Here is a 22,267-nt window from a genome sequence, read left to right as displayed (position 1 = left end):
TGGGTCCACGGGATGGGCTTTTCTGAGAACTTGGCATTCAGAGAGGTTAAGGGACTTGCTAGGGGTCACACAGGGTGTGAACCAGGACCCAATGACCTTGCCAGTCTAGCCCTTGACTACTACTAACTCCTGACGACTGGGTAAGAAGGGCATCAGAGAAGGGGGCCCATTTTCCCTGCCCAGGACCTCTCCCGTACCCCCAGTTTCCTAGGAGATGGGGACTTGGTCCTGTCCAGACCACCTGCCCCTCCTTTGGTCTCTGGCGCCCCCCTGTGGCCTTGGAGGGCACAGCCCCTTCCTACCTCCTGTAGGCTCCACCTCTGACACAGAATCCCTCACGTGAGAGCCAGGTGGATTGGATCAAACCACCCAAACTCCTTCCTCTCCACCTGGCTTCCCAGGAGAAACTGAGGCAGTGACGGAATTCCCAGGTCTGGGTTTGGATCCTGGTTCCCCTTCCCCCAGCTTGACTCTGTTTCCCCATTTTATGGATTGTGGGCGCTTTGAAGCCACAGGGGAGGCTTTCCGAGGGGACCAAATGGATGACCTGGCAGGAAATGCTTTGAGGCAGGGGTGGGTGGCATTTCAACTCAGCAAACATTCACAGCGGCGGCCTCTCCCTCAATATGGGGAACCTGACCCTGCCCGCCAGGAGGTACCGGTGTGAGGGGAAAGGTAACCCCCAAACAAATCTTTTAATGAAAGAATTGTCTAAAACCACTAAAATGTCCCACCTTTTGACCTCTCATTTTGGACACACCACGACCCCATGTTGTCTAGTCCAGCTCAGCTGGACACAGATGGAAATCAGAGCTACCACCGGACAAAGTCAGCTCATATCCTCCTCGAGTCCTCCAGCATGTCTCGGACCTCTTCTTGCCCTTCTCACTCTAGTCCTTGCTCCCGCTAGGCTTAAAAAGCTTGTGTTGGAGGCATCAACCTCTCCAGTGTCTACCTCCGAGCCTCACCCTCAGCCCTTCAATTCTCCTTCGTCCTTCCCAGGCCTCAGGGTGCCCATCTGTTAAATGGGTGTAACCATCTTTGCGCCAGCTATCTGTCCCCCAGGTCTGCTGTAAGGATACAAATAAAGTGAGGTCAGAAACTGGCGAGCGCTCTTGGGGTTGGGGGAGAAGGGTGTGCCAAGAGCGGGCCGGCGTCCCAGGAACTACAGCTCCCATCGGCTCCGGGCCCGCGGGCGTCCCCAGCGCCAAGGGAGAGGCCGCAGCTGCCCAGGGGGCAAGGGACGTTGCAGTGTCCTGGACACCCCCAACCTAGGTTGGGGGCCGGCGAGGAGCCTGGCAGGGCTGGGACTGGGGCCGCGCGGGAACCTGGGCGGTCTTTCGGCCCCCACGGGGCGCCCTCCCGCCCCGCTCCACCCAGGAGTTACTTTTAGGGACCCGCCCCCCCACTTCCTGGCCGGGAGTTGGCCACGCCCCCGCGCGCCTCCGCCCTCCCACCTTCCCTCCAGCCGCGGCTCCCATTGGTCGGCGCGCACCTGCCCGTCCATCGGGGGGCGGGGCGCGGCGCCCAGGTGAGGGCGCGCAGGCGGTGGCGGAGGAAGGTGACAGCGGGGAGGGCGAGAGGGCGGGGGAGGGCGCACGGCGAGACGGACTCTCTGACCGGTGGGCGGGCATGCGGGCGGCCCAGCTCTAGCCCGGCGCAGGGCTCCGGCCGCAGCCATGGAGCGGCGGCTGCGCGCGCTGGAGTGGCTGGCGCGGGGCGAGGCCGGCGGCGGCCCGTGGCTCGACGGCCTCCTGGACTTGCTGCTGGCGCTGCACCACGAGCTAAGCAGCGCCCCCCTGCGGCGGGAGCGCTACGTCGCGCAGTTTCTGAGCTGGGGTGAGTGGCGGGGGCGGGGCGGGAGGGCCTCCCGAGGGCCACCGCGTCGGGACCCCCCCCGCCCCCGGCCACCGCGTGTTCCATGCCCACAGAGCCTCCGGCAGGGACGCGCACCCCACAGGCGCTCCTCTCACTGGCTCACTCACCTACACCGGAGCCCGCAGGCCCTCCCCCTCACCTGCGCACTTCACACACTTGGGCATTCTAGAAACCCTCACTCAGATTTTTGCAGGCCCCCGCACATGTACGCGACACCGCACACACATTCTCAGACACTCTCAGAGAACCACACAAGGACATACACAAACTTGTTCCCACATACAGATCCTGGTGCATGTACACAACGCTTACAGCCGCGAGAGGGATTCTCTGTATACATCTTACAACTCGCAGACTCAGGGGAACACACGCTCACACACAGACCCCCATGCATATCACACATTGACACACATGTTCTCAGTCTCCCACACACTCACTGGGGACACTCGTAGCTTAGGGCGAGACCCCGTGAGCCCACACTTTACCCTGCAGACCACCCTAGCTACCCTGGCTCTGACTCACGCTCACCTGCTGGCCTACTTCCGCTCACAGATCAGAAGCATCTCACGCTTGTGGACACTCTCCTACACACACACACAATTTCCATCTTCCTGTGTACAAGAGCACCCAGGCTGGGCACAGGAACCCACCTCGGCTCCTTTGTGCAAGCCACCGGCCAGGCTCCTGGAGAGCTGCCAGGGGGCCAGGGGGCCTGGCTGGAGGTGGGTCTGCGCCCCTTCCTGGTGACTCATCTGCTCCCTGGGAGTGGCTGGCCCGGGGTGACCCTGAGCCCAGTGTGGGCTCTGGCGCCAGCCCGAGGGCTCCCTGGTCACACCCGACTGGGCTATGGTGAGGGCACCGGGAGCCTGGCCAGGGGGTGGGGTGAGGCGGGTGTTTGCCCAGTGGGCGACTGACGTTCCTGGCAATCCTGAGCTCTGGACAAGCACAGGGCCTGGCTTGGTACGGTTGGGGGGCTGCCACCCAGGCGTGCCAGCCCATTCCCCCAGGGTGAGGGCAGGGCCTCGGCCTCTGGCCTGCCTGTGTTCCGGGACACCTGTGAATGTGCCTGTGTCTGACTGTGTTGTCACCAGCCCCTGTGATGCACATGCACACACATGTGTGTTTGCACACGTGTGTGCTCCTCCCTGTCTGCCTCTGGCACCTCTGCCTGGGATCCCAGTGTGGGGACCTGTCTGTTGACATCTCCCGAGGTAACTCACAGGGCGGTGACTCACTCTTCTGCCCCAACTTGCCCCTGCTCCTGCCCAGAGCCCCCCTTCTTCGGTAAGGCGAGGGGGCTGGGCAGCCTGGCCCGGGGGTCACACCTCCTAATAGGGGTCCTAGGCTTTGGTCCCTAGCTGGCTGGTGGGTGGCCACCCTGGCCTCACTTCTCCCTTGGAGGCCTGTGGCTGCTCCTTCCCCATTCCCCATAGATACCTGGGAAAGAGACAATTAATTTTTGTAATGAGGCTTCCACTCCACCCCAGCTGCGGGGGTTCTGCTTGATAAACCTGTGGGGCAGCTCTCTGCCCCACCCACAGACCCACCCAGCTAGCAGGGAGTTTACCCTCTGACAGGGGGAAACTGAGGTAGGGAGCCAGACCTCAGCTGCCCTTAACCCCTACTGGTCACTCTTGCCTCCCTGAGTTTCCAAAGCCAGGCCTGGGGTGACTCCTGGCCTGGAGAGGCGTGGGACGGGCAGGAGATGCCCCTCAGGGGGGGTGTCAGGGGTATGAGGGAGGAGGAGGTTCTTAGCCAGGCACAGGCCGAGTCCAGGGAGGGGGCAGGGCTAGGCACTGTAGGGCTAGTCAGGCTTGGCAGGGCCCTGTGTGCTCTCACCCTCAGGTGCCAGTGGCCATGCCAGCTAGAGGTTTTTTTGGCCTGGTTTTGAGTCTTGTGAGAACCTGGGCAGACTGGTATCGAGGCCTCCAGCTGAGAAGGCCTCATATGGGGAGCCCAGGGCCTGTCCTCCCAGGGTCCTGCGGGACCATTGTCCTACCTGCCGTCTGGAGTGGACTGGTACCTCTGTGCCTGCAGGGTGCCCGGACCCAGGCCTACAGCTTCTGACCAGCAGAGAAGCCTCTCTGGGGACAAGGAATGTCACCCGTCCGGTTCCCCCAGTCAGGCCCTGCCTGGCACTGCTAGTGGGTCAAGCATTGTGAGCTGGGGTGGGAGTGGTGGCCCCATCACCCTCAGAGTGGCCTGGCCAGCCAGTATCAGGCCCCCAGGCTGGAGAGGACTACAAGTCCCATCAATCCCTGGGGTGGAGCTACCTGGAGTCTGGGGACCAGGACAAGGAGCCAGGCAGTGAGCAGAGCCAGCACCTCCACCTTCCATGCCCCTGCTCCACCTCCCACCAATGGTCCCTGGGAGGACATCTGTGCCCCGGCCACACAGCAGTGGCAGCACCTGGTTTTCCCCCCTGAGCCCCACTCTGTGTCCTCCTCAGCCAGTCCCTTCGTATCGAAGGTAAAAGAGCTGCGGCTGCAGAGAGACGACTTTGAGATCTTGAAGGTGATCGGCCGAGGGGCCTTCGGGGAGGTGAGCAGAGAGCCTGGGGGTGGGGGGTGGGAGGAGGCTCTTTGCACCCAGGTGGGGTGACCCATCCTCCCTGTGGCCATAGGTCGCTGTGGTGAGGCAGAGAGACAGTGGGCAGATTTTTGCCATGAAAATGCTGCACAAGTGGGAGATGCTGAAGAGGGCTGAGGTCAGCTTGGGGCCTGGTGGGACTTTGACATGCACAAATGGGTGGGGGTACCGTCACAGTGACCTGGCAGGCCAATGTCAGGTCCTCAGGCTGGAGAAGACTACAAGCCCCATCAGCCCCTGGGGTAGAGCTACCTGGAGTCTGGGGACAGGGTCAGGGAGCCAGCCAGTGGGCAGACAGAGCTAGCACCTCCACCTTGACTTTGGTACTCTGCGAATGGGTGGCATCCAGGGAGGGACGGGGTATCACTGCTGAACAGACAGGGGATGCCATCCCTGATCTCTTAGCCGCTCCTCATAACAAGCTTGTCTTAAAAGCAAGCAGAGTATTCCCATTTCCTATGTGTGAAAACTGAGGCCCAAAGCCATAAAGCAGGGCTTGGGCTCCCAGGAGGCCAGCCTGGGGCAGAGCAGAACTATGAGTTTCATCCAGCCACCTAGACTTATAGAGTCTTCCTCCATCTCTGAGCTGACCGGAGGGGTTTCTGGGCTCTGACCCCACCCACTCCTCCCCAAAACCTGCTGTAGACGGCCTGTTTCCGGGAGGAGCGAGACGTCCTGGTGAAGGGGGACAGCCGTTGGGTGACTGCCCTGCACTATGCCTTCCAGGATGAGGAGTACCTGGTAAGGATACTCGGCAGGGTCACCTGGGAGCAGAGGACACAGAGGAGGCCCTCAGGGGCCAGGGACACTGGGTCCAAGGAAAGAGAAAGAGAGACCTTCCTACTGGGACCATTTCCACTTCCCACCAGCTCCTGGGCCTGAGACTCCAGCCCTCTCAGAGGCCGCGGGGTAGGCAGGAGGGCTTGGGCCCAGGGAAGGTACCCCTCCCCCACACTGATTCTCACCTCCCCCACCCCACCAGTACCTGGTGATGGACTACTATGCCGGAGGGGACCTCCTCACACTGCTGAGCCGCTTCGAGGACCGCCTTCCGTCTGAGCTGGCCCAGTTCTACCTGGCTGAGATGGTGCTGGCCATCCACTCACTGCACCAGCTCGGCTACGTCCACAGGTGGGGCCCTGAAGCCCCCGCTGCCCTGCCAGCTCTGTGGGGGGCTAACATCTGCCGACCATGCACCCAGCACCTGGCATTCCTCACTGAGTCCTTTTAATCTTCATTCCAAAAGCATGTGCAATGAGGGCTGCTTCTGTCCCCATTTTACAGGTGGGAAAATTGTGGTTCAGCACCTGGCCCGAGAGGCTCAGGTGGTAGGTGGCTATGCTGTGGTTTACACTGGGGACATTTGACCCCTGCATCCCTCACATCACTCTGCTGCCTCCAAAGGTCCACCTTATGGGTCCCTTTCCCCAACCTGGCCACTTTCTTCCTCCTTGGGAGCCAGGAAGCCTGGCTAGCAGCCTTCTCTCCCTCCCGCATGCATGTACCTTGCTCACATGTATGCTTGGGCATATATTGAACACACCTCCACACACACCGGTCAAGTCCTCACCATCCCTGTCCTCCTCAGGGATGTCAAGCCAGACAATGTCCTGCTGGACATGAACGGGCACATCCGCCTGGCCGACTTTGGCTCTTGCCTGCGTCTCAACAACAGCGGCATGGTGAGGACCCTGCCCCCAAGTGGGAGCTCCCTGGGGAAGGGAGGTACAGTGAGGGCCTCAGGCTCCCAGAGGAACAAAGAGCTAGGCCCAGGCCCCAGGTGAGGGGCACCAGGCCAGCTGAGCCCTAAGGGAGTGAAATACCAGGCCCAGGGCCATGGTGAGGGCCCAGCCTGAGGCCATCTTCATGGCGTCGTCAACACCACCACCCACAGGTGGACTCCTCGGTGGCTGTAGGGACACCAGACTACATCTCCCCTGAGATCCTGCAGGCCATGGAGGAGGGCAAGGGCCATTATGGCCCGCAGTGTGACTGGTGGTCGCTGGGAGTCTGCGCCTATGAGCTGCTCTTTGGGGAGACGCCCTTCTACGCTGAGTCCCTGGTGGAAACTTACGGCAAGATCATGAACCATGAGGTTTGGCCGCCAGGATCTGGGGTTCTGGGGAGGGCGGCGGGATGGGCTCCCCAAGTCCATATGGTTGGAGACGCCTGCCGGGGAAGGTGGGATCCTGGACCCATGCACCCTTCTCTGGCTTGGCCTGCAGGATCACCTGCAGTTCCCCCCAGATGTGCCTGACGTGCCAGCCAGTGCCCAAGACCTGATCCGCCAGCTGCTGTGCCGCCAGGAGGAACGTTTGGGACGTGGTGGGCTGGATGACTTCCGCAACCACCCCTTCTTTGAAGGTGTGGACTGGGAGCGGCTGGCAACCAGCACGGCCCCCTACATTCCTGAGCTCCGTGGGCCTGTGGACACCTCCAACTTCGACGTGGATGACGACACCCTCAACCACCCAGTGAGTGGCTGGTCCCACTGCAGGGGAGCTGCTTTGACCCTCGCCGGCCCAGGAACCGCCCAGAAGTTCCCCAGAGTAGTTGTCGGGCTGGGGAGGAGGCCTATGGACCCCAGGGGCTTGAGGGAGTCATGGCTTACCTGGGGCTAGGCTGCACTGAGGTAGGTTGTGCCAAGTGAAGGTCGTTTGACCCCAAATGTCATACTATCAGCCAGAATTCATGGAAGGAAGAGAACTCCCAGCAGCCCCTGGGGGCCACAACTTCAAGGACTCCAGGGAGCTGTGATCTGTTTGCCCTCCCCCCCGACCCCATGTTAGTTTCCACTAGCTGTGCCCCTGAGCACGGTGAGGAGGTCTTGCCCACTGCCAGGGGGCCTCCCAGTTCTCGAGCCTCAGTCTGGAGCTGTCTGCTGACTCTGACTCTCCTGTGCCTCCTGCAGGGCACCCTGCCACCACCCTCCCATGGGGCTTTCTCAGGTCACCACCTGCCATTTGTGGGCTTCACCTATACCTCGACCAGGTGAGTCCAGCCCTCACTCTCTGGGGTCTTGAGTCCCACCTAGTAGGAAGCTGGAGCTGCCTAGCCTGGCAGATGCTGGGAGTGAAGCCCGTCAAGACCCTGGGAAAGGGGACTGAGTGGCCCACCCATGCCTACATGGTCCAGCAGCTCAGGAAGTAAGCCCTCAGAAGGACAACCCCGATGTCCTCAGGGCCCTCTAGGCCCCAGCCCAGCATTTGGCCCTCACTGCACCTCACAGCAGGCGGGAATGTCCTGGTTTTGGAGCTAGAGGCCTAGAATTAGAAGGGCCCCTACCACTCCCCAAGCCTCATTTGTGCCTCTGTGAAATGAGCAGGATTCTCTCTGCCTGATCTTACCCGCAGGATTGGCCTGAGATCCTGGGTGAGGGCTGCTCCCAGGGTGATTTGCCTCATCGAGGTCCTGGGCGAGGGGTACTCCCAGGGTGATCTGCCTCATCGAGGTCCTGGGCGAGGGGTGCTCCCAGGATGATCTGCACTAATGGAGTGTTTACTGTGGGCCCCAACCACTGAGTCCCCTTGACAGCCTCAGAAGAGGCCCTGGTGTTGCTGCTATATTGTTCTCTGAGGAAACTGAGGCTCAGATACATTAGGTGACTGAGGTCACGCAGGGCCGGGGCTGGGACTTGAACCTAGGCCTGGGGGACCTTGTAGCCACTGCCCTGAGATGCCACATGCATCAGCCTGGGCATCTCCTGAGGGGCCTCCCGGTCCCTTGCCCTCCCCTGTGGGCTCTGGACTGATTTGTCTCTTGTCCCAGCATAGAGCTGGGCTGGTCTCGGAACTGGTGCGCAGTGGGTGTTTCTTGGTGGGATGAATGAATGGATATAGGAGGAAGATTTAGAGAGTGGGTTTTTGCTAACTTACATGACCTCTGATCTCCCCCGGCCCTAGTCCTGGTCCTGAGGGCGGCTCCGAGCGGCTGGCTGCCCTGGAGCGGAAGATCATGTGTCTGGAGGAAGAGAAGGCAGAGCTGAGCCGGAAGCTGTATGGTACGGTGGGGAGCCAGTCAGGCAAGGTTGGGCAGGGCAAAGTGGGTCTGACGGAGGGCCGCTGCTGCAGGGCTAGCTGCTCACCTGTGGTGCCTTCTCCCTGGCCAGAGGTCCGGCTGAGCCCCTCAGATCGTCAGGACCTGGAGCAGCTACGAAAAGAAGTGCAGACCCTACGGGAGAGGCTGTCAGGTACCTCCCACCACCTGCCTCCGTCCTCCCTCAGCACACGCTGAGTCAGACCTGGGTTCTAGTCCAGCCCCTGCTCCATGCATGCTGTGTGGTCTCGAGGAAGTATCTGAAGCTTTCTGAGCCTGCATGTGAACGGTGGCCAGGAGACTCACCTCCTAGGCTGGGACAACGTTTCCATGAGATGCTACCTGTAGAGTGCCGGCTGAGGCTGGGCAGTCCATACATGTGGTCTTAGTGACTGTTTCTGGCAGAGACACTGAAGGAGAGGGATGGCAAAGCCCCCTTGTCCCAGATGGATAGGCCCCCTGCTGACAGCCCAGGCCAGGCCAGTGACCTACGTCAGGAGAGAGACCAGCTCCGCCAGGTGAGGGCTAGTAGATGAGTGACCAGGCTTTGTGCTGAAGAGGTCTGTGCACTGACCCAGGCCTTGTACTCCCCACCCCTGACTCCCAGGAGCTGGCTGAGGCTCAGAGAGGGCTTCGGGCACTGGAGCAGGAGCTGTGCCGAGCCCAGCAGCAGCAGGAGGAGCTGTTCCAGAGGCTGCAGGAGGCCCAGGAGAGAGAGGTGGCCACGGCCAGCCAGACCCAGGCCCTGAGCTCCCAGCTGGAGGAAGCCTGGGATGCCCGGAGAGAGGTGGGTGCTGGGTGAGGTAGGCAGGGGGAGCAGGAGGGCCCTGCCTCTCGACCTCCATTGTGTCTGAAGGAAGCTGGGAAGCTCCGTGGGGAGTGCTGGGAACACAGTGTGCCTTTGTATCCCCACTGTGGCTGGCCGAGGCCTGAGTGAGGGGAAAGACTGGTCAGCTGCGTCCTCACTCCCACCCTGGCTGGCAGAGCCTGAGAGTCTGTTGCAAGCGGGGGAGATGGGCCAGAGTAGGCACCATCTGCATTGCCTGCCTCTGTACCCCATCACAGCTGGAGGCCCAGGTGGCCAGCCTGAGCCAGGAGGTGACTCAGCTGCAGAGACAGTGGGAGCGGAGCCTTGAGGAGTCGACCTCAGTCAAGGTAGTGAGGCCCAGTCCCCTCGCCAAGAGGCGTGACCCTCAGGCTGACCCCACTCAGGGTCTGCAGATCCTGATCCCTCTCCATGTTCTCAAGACTGTCCACACAGCCTCTGAGACCAATGGCACGGGACCACCCGGGGGTGGGCTGCAGGAGGCCCAGCTTCAGAAGGAGGTGGCTGCCCTACGTGTGCAGCTGGACCAGGCCCGCAGTCAGGGGTGAGCCGGGTGGCCAGGGAGGGTGGGCTGGGGTCGGGGGTGGGCAAGCCAGGGCCGTGGCCTGGAGCTAGCTCACCCCCTTGGCCCTTGCCTCCCCAGGCCGAGTGGGAAGGAGGAGGTCCTGTGCCGGCTGCAGGAGGAGAACCAGCGGCTGAGCCGGGAGCAAGAGCGGGTGAGCAGGGGTGGACACAGAGCAGCATGGATAGACACACCATGGCACAGAGGTGGGGAGCCAGCCGGGTGGGTGGTCAGAGCTGCCAGGGTCCTGGGGCAGGATGGCTTTCTGCCATGGCTCACAGCTGGTGTCCAAGCTGCAGCGGGTGAGCCAGGGTGGACGGCGCAAGGCCCAGGGGTGCTGGGAGGACAGATGGCAGACGGGGCTGCCAGCCCCTGGGGGCTGACCCCCACCTTCCCTCCCTGCCCACAGCTGGCGGAAGAGCTGGAGCAGGAGCAGCAGAGTAAGCAGCGGCTGGAGGGGGAGCGGCGGGAGACAGAGAGCAACTGGGAGGCCCAGATCGCCGACATCCTCAGCTGGTGGGCACCCGCTGGGCTGGGCCTGGGCCTGGGTGGGGCTGAGGGCCTGGACCGTGACCCTGAGCCCTTTCCCAACCAGGGTGAATGATGAGAAGGTCTCAAGGGGGTACCTGCAGGCCCTAGCCACCAAGATGGCAGAGGAGCTGGAGTCCTTGCGGAATGTGGGCACCCAGACGCTCCCTGCCCGGCCACTGGTAAGCCCAGAAACACCCTGGGGGTGCAGGAATCTCATCAGGCAGGTGGGGGGCAGACACTGAACTCACAAGCTCACAGCGGGTGAGTGGCCCAGCTGCAGCCTTAAGCCCGGCCAGGTAGCGTGGGGAGCAGCATGCGCTGGCAAGAGGGTACCTCTGAGGCAGCCGGGCCCAGAAGGCATCTTAAATGGGTCCCCTGTGGCCACCAGGACCACCAGTGGAAGGCACGGCGGCTGCAGAAAATGGAGGCTTCGGCCCGGCTGGAGCTGCAGTCGGCACTGGAGGCCGAGATCCGGGCCAAGCAGGGCCTGCAGGAGCGGCTGACGCAGGTGCAGGAAGCCCAGTTGCGGGCCGAGAGGTGAGGCCGGGCAGGCACACCACAGGCTGGGTGCCAGGGAGAGGCCTGTGGTGAGCCTGCTGTGTCCTTCCCCAGCCGTCTGCAGGAAGCTGAGAAGCAGAACCAGGGCCTGCAGCAGGAGCTGGCTGCACTGCGGGAGGAGCTGCAAGCTCGCGGGCCAGGGGGTGAGTGGCTGTCTGCATGCCTTCCTCGGGTGAGCCCTCCCTGGTAGCCTCATAGTCACCAAGCGGGTTCCTCAGCAGCTTGCAAGGCTAAGAAACAGGAGTTTGTCCTGGACCCCGCCATCTGTCCCCAGCACTGACTGAGCACTTGCTGTGTATAGCCCCTACCACAGTCTGTGACAGCTCCCCCATTTGACCGAGGTGGAAACCAAGGCCCCATTGGCCCCTGGTTCCTGAGGAACAAGTGTTAGGGCTCGGCGAGGGACCCCACCCCCAGTGACCCTGTCCTCTGTTTCCAGACACCAAGCCACTGAACACCCTGCTTCCCTTCCTGTCCTTCTGGAGCTCAGAGGTAAGGACCAGGGAGGGCCGTGGAGGGGGGCCAGGAAGAGCAGCACCAGGCCTTGACGCTGCCCCCACACTGCCCTCCGTCCCCAGAAGGACTCCGCCAAGGACTCTGGTGTCTCAGGAGAGGCTTCGAGGTCAGGGCTGGAGCCAGAGCTGAGGCCAGAGGGCCGCCGCAGCCTGCGCATGGGGGTGAGACAGGCGGAGTCCTGGAGTTGGGGGGCCAGGCCCCACCCCCTCTGCCCCACACCCTTCACCTGTTTGCTCGCGCACTGCCCCCCCACCTGCAGGCTGTGTTCTCCAGGGTACCTGCTGCCACCACAGCCCCTGCAGACAGTCCTCCTGCTAAGGTCAGTGCCCCAAGGGGCCACGTGGGCGGGCGGGCTAGACTGTTCTGCCAGGCTTCCAAGGACCTGCTTGGGTTCCTCCATGGCCTGGTCTTGGACAGGTGGCTGCATCTACCCTCCAGGAGCCCCTTCTCCATCATGGCCACCAAAAGCAGAGTATGGCCAGAGTGGCAATGAGTTTGAGTACTGCTATAGATTTACTGGCCACCCGGGCCCAGCTCCCCCAACCTGTGGGCCACTCTGAGGGATGGGTGTGGGGCCTGGGGAAGCTATGGTCAGGCTTGGCGTGATGGCATGTCCCATCGTCCCCAGCCCGGCTCACATGTGCTGCGTCCCCGGACCTTCCCCTCCCCCACCAAGTGTCTCCACTGCACCTCGCTGATGCTAGGCCTGGGCCGCCAGGGCCTCGGGTGTGACGGTGAGAGCCCCACGCGTTCACACTCCCGCACCCTTTGGTGGGGGGAAACGTGTTAGAGGTGGGAGGCTCCCTGGGCCTGACAGCCAGGCAGCTTTTCTCACCCCTGGGTCACGGGTGCCTCCTGAGCCACCTCTCCTACTTCCTAGGTTTTTTTGTCTCCCTAGATGGGAATTGGTTCCGGTTCATCAAGGCCTCAGGGAAACCGTGGGTGGGAGTGACCAGAGGCCAAGCCATCCTTCCGGTGCTCACCATCTGCCCTCCTGTTTTCCCCACAGCCTGCAGCTACTTCTGCCACTCAATGTGTGCCCCACAGGCCCCCCTCTGCCCTGTGCCCCCTGACCTCCTCCGCACGGCCCTGGGAGTGCACCCTGAGACGGGCACTGGCACTGCCTATGAGGGCTTCCTGTCGGTGAGCTGGGGCAGGGAGACAGGGAGATGGGGAGGGGGCTGAGGGCCTGCGTGGGCCCCACCACGCCTGCCTCTCCCCAGGTGCCTCGGCCCTCGGGCGTCCGACGTGGCTGGCAGCGGGTCTTTGCTGCTGTCAGTGACTCGCGCCTACTGCTGTTTGATGCCCCTGACCCACGGCTCAGCCCGGCCAGTGGGGCCTTTCTGCAGGCACTGGATCTGAGGTGGGTGCTGGCAGTGGTGTGGGGCAAGAGACTAGTGGGTGAGGGGGACGGCCAGGGCATTGCGACCTCTGACCTGCTCCATGGACATCCCAGGGATCCCCAGTTCTCAGCCACCCCCGTCCTGGCCTCTGATGTTATCCACGCCCAATCCAGGGACCTGCCACGCATCTTTAGGGTGAGTGCCTGGTGGGCCAGACAGGCTTCATCCCCTCCATTCCCATCCCCACTCCAGCCACTTTTCTCCAGCCCCTTGCTGCCTCCTCAGCTTTTGTGTGGACAGCAACAATAGCCTCTATTCTGGCAGCTGCATCTACCACCCACCCTGCAGCCCCAATGAGCTTTCCATATGTGAATCTGGCCATGCGCTGCCTTGTTAGGACCTCCGTGGCTCCCACTGTCCTCAGACCCCATGGGTCTGCCCCTCCTGACCTCCCCAGCCTCCCCTTGACGCCTCTGCTCCGGCCGTGCTGTGCTTCCTGAGGTTCTAAGAGTGCCCTCACCTCTTGGCCCCTACACATTCTGTTCCCTCTGCCTGGAATTGCCATCCCCCTCCCAGCCCCCCGGAAACCCTAGTGGCGCAGTGGTTAAGAGCTACGGCTGCTAACCAAAAGGTCAGCAGTTCGAATCCACCGGGCGCTCCTTGGAAACTCTATGGGGCAGTTCTACTCTGTCCTATAGAGTCGCTATGAGTCGGAATCAACTCTATGGCAATAGGTTTGCTTTTGGTTTGGTCCCAACCCCCTAGCCCCTTACCCACCTCGACTTACTCCTGGTCATAGCACTTGTCCCTCAGGCTCCAGCTGACAGGTCTCTTCCCTGGGAAGTCTTCCTGCACCTCTTGGTCTGGGTTAGGGTGCTCTCCCCTGTATTCCCACTATGCCTCATCCTTCCCTATCACAGCACTGACCATGGCTTTCTGAAATTGTCCGTGTGCTTGTTGGACTCCCATCTGGATTATGACCCACAGTATGACTGTGCCTAGCCCTGCACCTGGTGGAAAGAGGGAAGTGGGAGGATGGCTGGCCCTGGGCCTGGTCTCTTGCCCCTGGCCCCTCCAGCCTGGGTCCCTGCCTACAGGTGACTGCCTCTCAGCTGGCGGTGCCGCCCACCACATGCACCGTGCTGCTGCTAGCAGAGAGCGAGGGCGAGCGGGAGCGCTGGCTGCAGGTGCTGGGTGAGCTGCAGCGGCTGCTACAGGACGTACGGCCACAGCCCCGACCTGTGTACACCCTCAAGGAAGCCTACGACAATGGGCTGCCGCTGCTGCCCCACACGCTCTGCGCCGCCATCATCGGTGAGCCCATAGGGACTGTGGGGAGAGTGCAGGCCCAGGCACGGTCACAAGGGCCACCATCGCTGCCTAGTCCCTGCAGCCATCAGCAGGAGCCTGTGGCCTTGCTGCCCACACTTGTGTCCTCTGCAAGCCTCCTCCGGGCATAGCTGTGTGAGGAGCCCTGGGGGGCAAGGGCCTGACTTCTCATCACTCCATTTCTCTGTGCCTCAGTTTCTCCTTTTTCTAAAAGAGATCCTCATGTGAGTGGAAACAAACAAGGGTCCTGGTGCTCCTACTGCCAGCTGGGTGGCCACGGGCAGCTGTGTGACTGCTCCAGGCCTCCCTCCATCTCCTGAGGATCTATTAATTCCTGCAGCTGCCAGAGCAAGTTCCCACCGGGGTGGCTTAAACACCAGACATTCCTCCCCTCCCAGTTCTGGAGGCTAGAAGTCTGAAATCAAGGTGTCGCAAGGGAAGACTTTAGGGGGGAGAATCTGTTCTGTGCTTTTCTTTTAGCTTCGGGTGTTGCTGGCAATGCTTGGTGCTCCTTGGCTTGTAGACTCCGTCACTCCAATCTCTGTCTCCACCATCACGTGGTATTCTCCCTGTGTCTCTGTGTCTTTTTTCTTGTAATGAGGATACCAGTCATTGGATTAAGCACCCACCCTGCTCCAGTATGACCTCAAAACCAAACCCATTGCTGTCGAGTAAATTCCAACTCACAGTGACCCTCTAGGAGAGAGCAGAACTATCCCATAGGGTTTCCAAGGAGCAGCTGGTGGATTCGAACTGCCAGCCTTTTGGTTAGCAGCTGAACTCTTAACCACTGTGCCACCAGGGCTCCAGTATGCCCTCATCTTTACTCATTATGTCTAACCCACTGCCGTCAACTCAGTCCAGCTGATAGCGACCCTACAGGGCAGAGCAGAACTGCCCTATAGGGCTTCCAAGGCTGTAATCTTTAAGAAGCAGGCTGCCCCATCTTTCTCCCTCAGAGCAGCCGGTGGGATCAAACCACCAACCTTTTGGTTAGCAGCTGAGTGTTTTAACCAGTGCACCACTAGGGCTCCTTCTAATTATATCTGCCATAACTCTATCTCCAAATAAGGTCACATTCTGAGATCCAGGGAAGGACATGAATTTTGGGGGGACAAAAAAAATATTTTTTTTATTCAACTCAATAGCTCCCTGGGTGGTGGAAACAGTTTGCACTCGACTGCTAACCTAAAGGTTGATGGTTTGAACCCATCCAGTGGCACCATGGAAGAAAGGCCTGGCAATCTGCTTCTGTAAAGATTACAGTCCAGAAAACCCTGTGGAGCAGTTCTGTGTAACACATGGGGTCTCTGTCAGTCGGAACTGACTCCAGGGAAGGGTTTGGTTTATTGAGCCCAGTACAGTGGGGCTGCCACGAAGTTCACTATACTCAGCAGGGCCTCCGTTATTGACAGCTGGAAAAGAAAGGAGTGGAAGCTCTGCTCCTTGGCTTCTCCCGGCAGCTGAGGCCCTGAGCCAGCCCCTGCCCTTGGGGAGCTGGGATCTCTCCCAGCAGTCACTCAGGGTGGAGCCACAGGATAGACTGTGTGGGACCCCGGGGCCAGTCAGAGCCAGAGCGGATGAGGGCACTTGCTGAGCAGGGACAACTGTGGGTCAGGACTCTGTTGAATATAACCTATACTGCCTCAGCTCTTCCTCATAGCAGCTCTGTGACGAAAGTACCATTGACCCCATTACACAAGGGGAAACCAAGGCTCAGAGAGGGGGAGTGACTTACTCCAAATTCCAAAGCTCAAGATGGTGGGCCTCTGACCTTGACCCCTGCTCCCCATTAAAGCCAGTCCAGATTCTGGGAGAGAAGGGTCCAGTGAGGCAGGGACGGTGGGATCACTGTCCCCATTTCCTCAAGAGAAACTAAGGTCCAGCAAGGAACGGTGTACCCAGGCTCCCTGCCAGTGGACAGGCCCTCTGACCTCTGACCCTCTCCCAGACCAGGAACGGCTTGCTCTGGGCACTGAGGAGGGGCTGTTTGTGATCCACCTACACACCAACGGTACCTGCCCCCCTGGGCCAGGGTGGGTGTGGGTGGGGGTCGGCCCCAGAGGACTGGGCTGCTCCTTATCTACTAGTTGGTGATGCCCTCCCTTCTGCAGACATCTTCCAGGTGGGCGAGTGTCGGCGGGTGCAGCGGCTGGCCATGAGCCCCACTGTGGGTCTCCTGGTGGTACTGTGCGGCCGCGGCCCCAGCGTGCGCCTCTTCGCCCTGGCCGAGCTGGAGAATACAGAAGCCACGGGTGCCAAGATCACTGAGTCACGAGGCTGCCAGGCACTGGCAGCCGGGCGCATCCTGCAGGCCCGCACCCCTGTGCTTTGTGTAGCTGTCAAGCGCCAGGTGCTCTGCTACCAGCTGGGGCCGGGCCCAGGGCCCTGGCAGCACCGAATCCGGGAGCTGCAGGCACCTGCACCTGTGCAGAGCCTGGGGCTGCTGGGCGACCGGCTGTGTGTGGGCGCAGCTGGGGCCTTCACCCTCTACCCGCTGCTCAACGAGGCTGCACCCTTAGCGCTGGGGGCCGGGCTGGTGCCTGAGGAGCTACCACCGTCTCGCGGGGGTCTGGGCGAAGCGCTAGGTGCCGTGGAGCTCAGCCTCAGTGAGTTCCTGCTGCTCTTCACCACTGCCGGGGTCTACGTGGATAGTGCTGGCCGCAAGTCTCGAGGCCACGAACTGCTGTGGCCAGCAGCCCCCACGGGCTGGGGTAAGGCCTGGGGAGGGTGGGGCTGGGCTGGACTCCAGGCACCTACTGTGTACCCCACTTGGCAGAGTGAGATGGGGTTCCAGCCAAGCTCCTGGCCCCGCAACAGAGGCCCTTCACACCCTGACTCCTGGTGCCCCTTGGCTACTTGCATGGGCCCTTCCTCTTCCACACCTCAGTCCATGCTTTACCCCTCCTGGAGCTGCTTTCCTTTTTGTACCTGGCAGAGCTTAACCAAGTCCAGCTCCAGTTTCGGCTCAGCCTGGAGCGGGCAGGCACTCCATACACAAGGACCGTGGTTGTTGTCATTGTCCTTACTGCTTTCATTCTCCCTGCCTCACCCTCCCCCATCTTTGGGACGTGCCTCGTCTTTGTTCCCTCACCCCTTTGTTCAGGCCTCTGTCCTGGTCTTTATCACCTTCTACTGTAATGATGGGCTTGGTGCACTGGGGCCTGCTGAATGGGCTGGGCTGCTTCCTTCATCCACGTTCAGCACTGGCCCAGGCAAGCACACCCAGGGGCTCTGAATATTTGGGGAGTGAATGATGAATGAATGAATGAACGATTGGGGCAATGGGGGAGTCCGGCATTCACCAGTAATTGGTGTGATGGGGTAAGGCCTGGAAGAAAGGAAGGATGGCGTTCCCATCACAAGCTATGGCTCTTCCCAGGGTGGGGCCTGTGAGTTGGGTGTAACAGACATTCGGCACATGGGCCTGGGTGGCAGACTGACGGGTCCAAACCCCAGCTCTGGTTCACCTGCTGGGTGACTGGCCATCACTGAGCTCCGAAGTTCCCGTTTCCTCATCTGTGAGTTAGAAGTGATAACAGTACCTACTCAGAGCTGTTTGAGAATTAAGGGAGAGAAAACGGCAAGTGTTGAGAACTGTGCCCTATGTGCAATGGGCTTGTTATTTGTGCTGTATTGTGGAGCTTGGGTGTGGTCACCAGGATTGTTCTCAGACAAAGACAGGGGAAGTTACTGTGCTGTTGCTGCGCACAGGGTGTTCCCCTGATGCAGAGAAGAAAACATGCTCAGAGAGGTGCTCGCCTCGCCAGAGGCTGCACAGCACAGGCAGTTTCCCACCCTGCAGGTTACGCAGCCCCCTACCTGACAGTGTTCAGTGAGAACTCCATCGATGTGTTTGACGTGAGGAGAGCAGAATGGGTGCAGACCATGCCACTCAAGAAGGTCAGGGCCTCCCCAGACCCTGGGCTGGACTGGGGGTGGGGTTGCAGTGTGGCAGCATGACCCGACCTCTGCCTGCTGCCTCAGGTGCGACCCCTGAACCCAGAGGGCTCCCTGTTCCTCTATGGCACCGAGAAGGTTCGCCTGACCTACCTCAGGAACCGGCTGGCAGGTGAGGGAATGTGCGCGTGTGTACGTGCGTGCACCTCTATGTGCAAGTGTTCCTCCTGTGTGCCTTCACCTGTGCACACGTGTGACCGTGAGAGCCAGCGGACTGGGGACTTGGGAGCACTACCCAGCTCTGCTCTTCCCACAGAGAAGGACGAGTTCGACATCCCCGACCTCACGGACAACAGCCGGCGCCAGCTCTTCCGCACCAAGAGCAAACGCCGCTTCTTCTTCCGTGTATCGGAGGAGCACCGGCAGCAGCAGCGCAGGTGCGCGTGCGTGAGGCGGGGGCTTGGCGGGGCGGAGCCTCCTCCTACTCTGGGGCCGGGGCGGAGCTCAGGGCAGGAGGGCGGTGGGTGCGGCCCCCTTCCCACATTTCTGTTGGCCCTCAGGGAGATGCTGAAGGATCCCTTCGTGCGTTCCAAGCTCATCTCACCGCCAACCAACTTCAACCACCTGGTGCACGTGGGCGCCACCGACGGGAAGCCCACTGCCAGGGGCCTGGCCCGGGTGAGTACTGCGGAGCCAATCACAGGCCTCGCTGGTGAGCTCAAGCCAATCGCAGGCCCCCCTGGTGAGACTGAGCCAATCGCAGGCCTCCCTGGTGAGACTGAGCCAATCGCAGGCCTCTGGTGAGCTTGAGCCGATCGCAAGCCTCCCTGGTGAGCTCGCGCCAATGGTAGACCTGTGATTACCTGGGCTCCTGGCCTGTGACTCATTGCTGATACCTGGGCCCTGAGCATGCCCAGGCCCGGACAAGTGGGTCTCATTTGTCCTGACCTGCGCTGTCCCCTCCTCAGCTGGAAATCCTGGTAGCGTAGTGGTTAAGAGCAGCAGCTGCTGACCAAAAGATTGGTAGTTCAAAGCCACCAGGCACTCCTTGGAAGCTATATGACAGTTCTACTCTGTCCTGTAGGGTTGCTATGAGTCAGAATCGACTTGATGGCAGTGGGTTTGGTTTTTAGTTTTCTCAGCTGAGACTGTCCGCCCATCCCAGCCCCTCCACACTGTTCCCCAACAGGTTCCGGAAGAGAAGGGCCGAGGTGCCCGCAGCTCCGGCCCGCAGCGGCCCCACAGCTTCTCAGAGGCCTCTCGGCGCCCAGCCTCTATGGACAGCGATACCCTCGCTGGAGACGTGGACCCCAGTAAGGGCAGCCCTAAGGGCTCCAATACGTCCACATCCCTCCCCAGATTCCACCCGCTTGGAGCCCTCAAGTACTGACCATAGTGTTTTTATCCCCTCCTTTGTTCCTGGAGCAGTGAAGAGGAAACCTCGGACATCTCTGTCCAGCGAATCTGTGTCCTGCCCGCAGGGATCGCTGAGCCCTGCAGCCTCCCTAACGCAGGTGAGCTGTGGGGCTTGTTCCACCCCTATCCAAAGGAGGGGCAGTCCTGTGCTGTGCTAGACTGTGCAGGACTGGAGGCCAGCGGCCAACCAAGTCAAGCCCATCCCTGCCCTTGGCAGCTCTGTGTCACCCATCAGCGGGCCCCAGCAGGAGCCTGGCAGCAGGCTGGCTCTAGTGTCCCAGCTGTGTGGCCCTGAGTGAGGTGCTCAACCACCCTGAGCTCGTCTCATCTGTAAAATGAGGCTGTTATCATAAGGTCTGTATCAGGTGATGCCTGGGAAGAGCCCAGCACATGGGGAGAGCACTGGGTGGAGCTCCTGGGACCCCTAACAGAGGACCGAGGAGCCCTGGGGAGGCATCTCTGGGAGGTGGAAACAGTTAAGTGCTTGACTGCTAGCCAAAAGGTTGGCAGTTCAAACATACCCAGAGTCACCTCTGAAGACTGGCTTGGCAATCTACTTCCAAAAGGTCACAGCCTTGGAAACCTTATGGAGCAGTTCTCCTCTGTACACATGGGGTTACCATGAGTCAGAATCAACTAACAATAACAGACGCCCAGATCGTGGGCAGAGGGGTTCCAGAGGAAGGCCTAAGAGGAGGTGGGAAGGCTCCCACCTATCCTCCAGCCACATTGACTACTTCCCTCCCACACACACACCCACTCAAGCCACACCAGGCCACCCAGAGCCCTGAGACTTGCCACGCTCTTTCATACCTCTGGCTCTTCCCCTGCTCTGCCTCCTGTTTTGAATGCCTTCCCAATCCTTAGCCTAATCAATGCCCAGGCCACCCTCAAGGCCCTGCACCAATATCACCTTGTGCAAAGAAGCCTTCCTGGTGGCCTGGTCATGGCCTCCCTGGGCCTTCCATGGGTGCCTAGCTTGTGGCACCTACTGTGCTGTGGCTGTCTGTATGGGTGCCTTTCCTCCTCCCCTGACTGTGGCCTCCTTGATAGTGGGGCTCAGGCCTCTCTCTTCTGCCCAGAGTAAAGCATGTTCGCTGATTGAATGAAGGATGGAGTGAAGGAAGAAAGGGACCTTGAGTTGGGCTCCAGGGTTAGGTAGAAGTTCCCCAGGTTCTTCCAGTGACTCATGCACCACCCCACCCCCTCACATCTGGCCTCCTTCAAGGGCCTGCTAGAGCAAGTGATGAGTCCTAGGGAGGCTTCTGGAAGGCACTGGCCTGGTGAGGAACAAGTCTTGCCTGCCTCTCCCCACCGTGACTTCCTCCTATTCTCCCCACCCCCACCAGGTCTCAGAGCGGCCCAGGAGCCTCCCTCCGGCCCCTGATTCAGAGAGTTCCCCTTGACACCCTCCAGCAGGGCCCACCCCAATCCCAGGACAGAGGGATGTGTGGGAGCCAAGAGCTTGAGGAATGCCATACTCCGGCCGGTCCGGACATGTGGAATTCGAACTCGGGGAAGGCCTGGGCTGGGCAGCGGCAGGAGGCTTGCCTGGGTTCCCATGACTCAGGGTCTCGACCCCCAGCCCTCATCCTACCTTTCCCCTCTGGTCCCAGCCTGTGCTGGTCACTAGGAATAGAATGGCCTCCTCGGCCCTGATCTCCAGGGAGACTGTGCCAAAGCTCTCATTTTGGGTCCCAAGCCCCTGCGTCAGGGTGAGAGAGGGAGAAGGCCCCGGGCCTCGAACAGGTCTGGGGCCCTGTGCTGCCATCAGGACCCTCACTGAGGCCAGAATGGGGCAGGTCTGGGTCTCTGCTCAGGGTCAGGGTGGGAAAGACAGGTGCTGGTCCAGAAGAAAAGAAGTTAGAGAGTAGAGGGAAGGATGTAAGTGAAGAAGGTGAGAGAGAGGAAGGGGGTGGAAAGGAAGTGGGAGAGGAGGTAGAGAGGAGAAATTGGAAGGGGATGGAAGTGATCCAGAGGAGGAGAGAGGGATAAAGGAGGTGATGAGGAAGAAGAGATGAGAAGGGTGGAGGGGAGAGGTTCTGGGAGGAAAACACAGCCCCACGGATCCTTTCTGGGGAGGAGCTCGGTGAGCTTGGGACCAGGGAAGGGGCTTCATGAGCAGGACTGACATTGTTGTCTAATCCGTCCAAGGTGAATCTAATTCCTAGGCAGGGATGGAATGGGATAAGATGGGGGGTATTTATAAGGCTCCTTGGTGGGGAGGAGGGCACACGGGCCTTCCCAGAAAGGGGCGACCTTTTTTCTTGAAGCTTCAACCAACTCTGTATTAGGGGGTCATATGGGGACATTTTCTTATTGATCACAGTCATTATTATTGTTATTATATTACTATTTTTATTAAACTTCTCCCTACTGAAGTGTGGGGGGCAAAATGAGTATTTATCTTCTCAAATGGCACATTCCCAGATGGGATTGATCCAATGTTCCAGGAGGCAACAAGAAACCAATAAAGACAGCTTTGTAAGCTGCTGGGCTCTCCACCTGGATCTGTCCTCCTGGGATTCAGAAAATGGCGGGTGGGAGAATTTGAGGGGAATGGGGGGAGCGAGGGTATCGGGGACAATGAAAGACCAGGTCTTCTTCCCTATGTTTTGAGGAATCAGAAGATAAACTCAAATAGGATAACTGGGAAGAATTTAACCAAGGGATAGTTTACAAAATTGTGGACAGGGAGTTGGGGTGCCCCAGCGCCAACAGCAGTGGGGAACTGTTACCCCAGGCCAGCCAGCAGGAGGAGGCTGTGTTGTGACCTGGCAGGAG

The 22,267-nt window shown here is 60.4% G+C and overlaps 1 protein-coding gene across 10 annotated transcripts; it reads left to right on the top strand.

Moving 5' to 3' along the window:
• The first annotated feature begins 1,620 nt into the window (after positions 1-1,620).
• On the top strand, positions 1,621-22,018 carry CDC42BPG (CDC42 binding protein kinase gamma). 10 transcript variants are annotated; one of them, XM_049892405.1, is made up of 38 exons: positions 1,621-1,839; positions 2,970-3,089; positions 4,328-4,419; positions 4,502-4,585; positions 5,113-5,208; positions 5,450-5,598; positions 6,056-6,149; positions 6,362-6,562; positions 6,693-6,941; positions 7,379-7,458; positions 8,370-8,467; positions 8,576-8,656; positions 8,908-9,020; positions 9,110-9,289; positions 9,568-9,657; positions 9,751-9,872; positions 9,972-10,044; positions 10,300-10,406; positions 10,486-10,600; positions 10,810-10,958; positions 11,034-11,122; positions 11,419-11,471; positions 11,561-11,656; positions 11,755-11,814; positions 12,124-12,229; positions 12,505-12,638; positions 12,719-12,858; positions 12,952-13,033; positions 13,936-14,152; positions 16,038-16,181; positions 16,282-16,881; positions 17,973-18,070; positions 18,155-18,239; positions 18,384-18,504; positions 18,628-18,745; positions 19,257-19,380; positions 19,493-19,581; positions 19,701-22,018. In XM_049892405.1, exons 1-38 carry the CDS (start codon positions 1,680-1,682, stop codon positions 19,776-19,778), a joined length of 4,887 nt encoding a protein of 1,628 aa, XP_049748362.1. In that variant the 5' UTR covers positions 1,621-1,679; the 3' UTR covers positions 19,779-22,018. The 10 variants fall into 10 exon arrangements, with proteins under 10 accessions (XP_049748362.1, XP_049748364.1, XP_049748361.1 ...); XM_049892407.1 differs by having other exon boundaries at positions 11,558-11,656; positions 16,119-16,181; positions 19,701-22,017; XM_049892404.1 differs by having other exon boundaries at positions 11,558-11,656; positions 19,496-19,581; positions 19,701-22,017.
• The last annotated feature ends 249 nt before the right edge of the window (positions 22,019-22,267 follow it).

Source organism: Elephas maximus, chromosome 7, assembly GCF_024166365.1.
Source record: "Elephas maximus indicus isolate mEleMax1 chromosome 7, mEleMax1 primary haplotype, whole genome shotgun sequence".
Taxonomy (NCBI): domain Eukaryota; kingdom Metazoa; phylum Chordata; class Mammalia; order Proboscidea; family Elephantidae; genus Elephas; species Elephas maximus.
This window is presented reverse-complemented; position numbering and strand designations above follow the sequence as displayed.

Bases quoted from the DNA above. Each gene is read 5' to 3' on its own strand.
- CDC42BPG (XM_049892403.1), top strand. From the start codon at position 1,680: ATGGAGCGGCGGCTGCGCGCGCTGGAGTGGCTGGCGCGGGGCGAGGCC. The intron at 10,407-10,485 runs GTGGGCACCCGC...TTTCCCAACCAG, and splicing joins ATCGCCGACATCCTCAGCTG to GGTGAATGATGAGAAGGTCT. The intron at 18,746-19,256 runs GTGAGTACTGCG...GTTCCCCAACAG, and splicing joins CTGCCAGGGGCCTGGCCCGG to GTTCCGGAAGAGAAGGGCCG.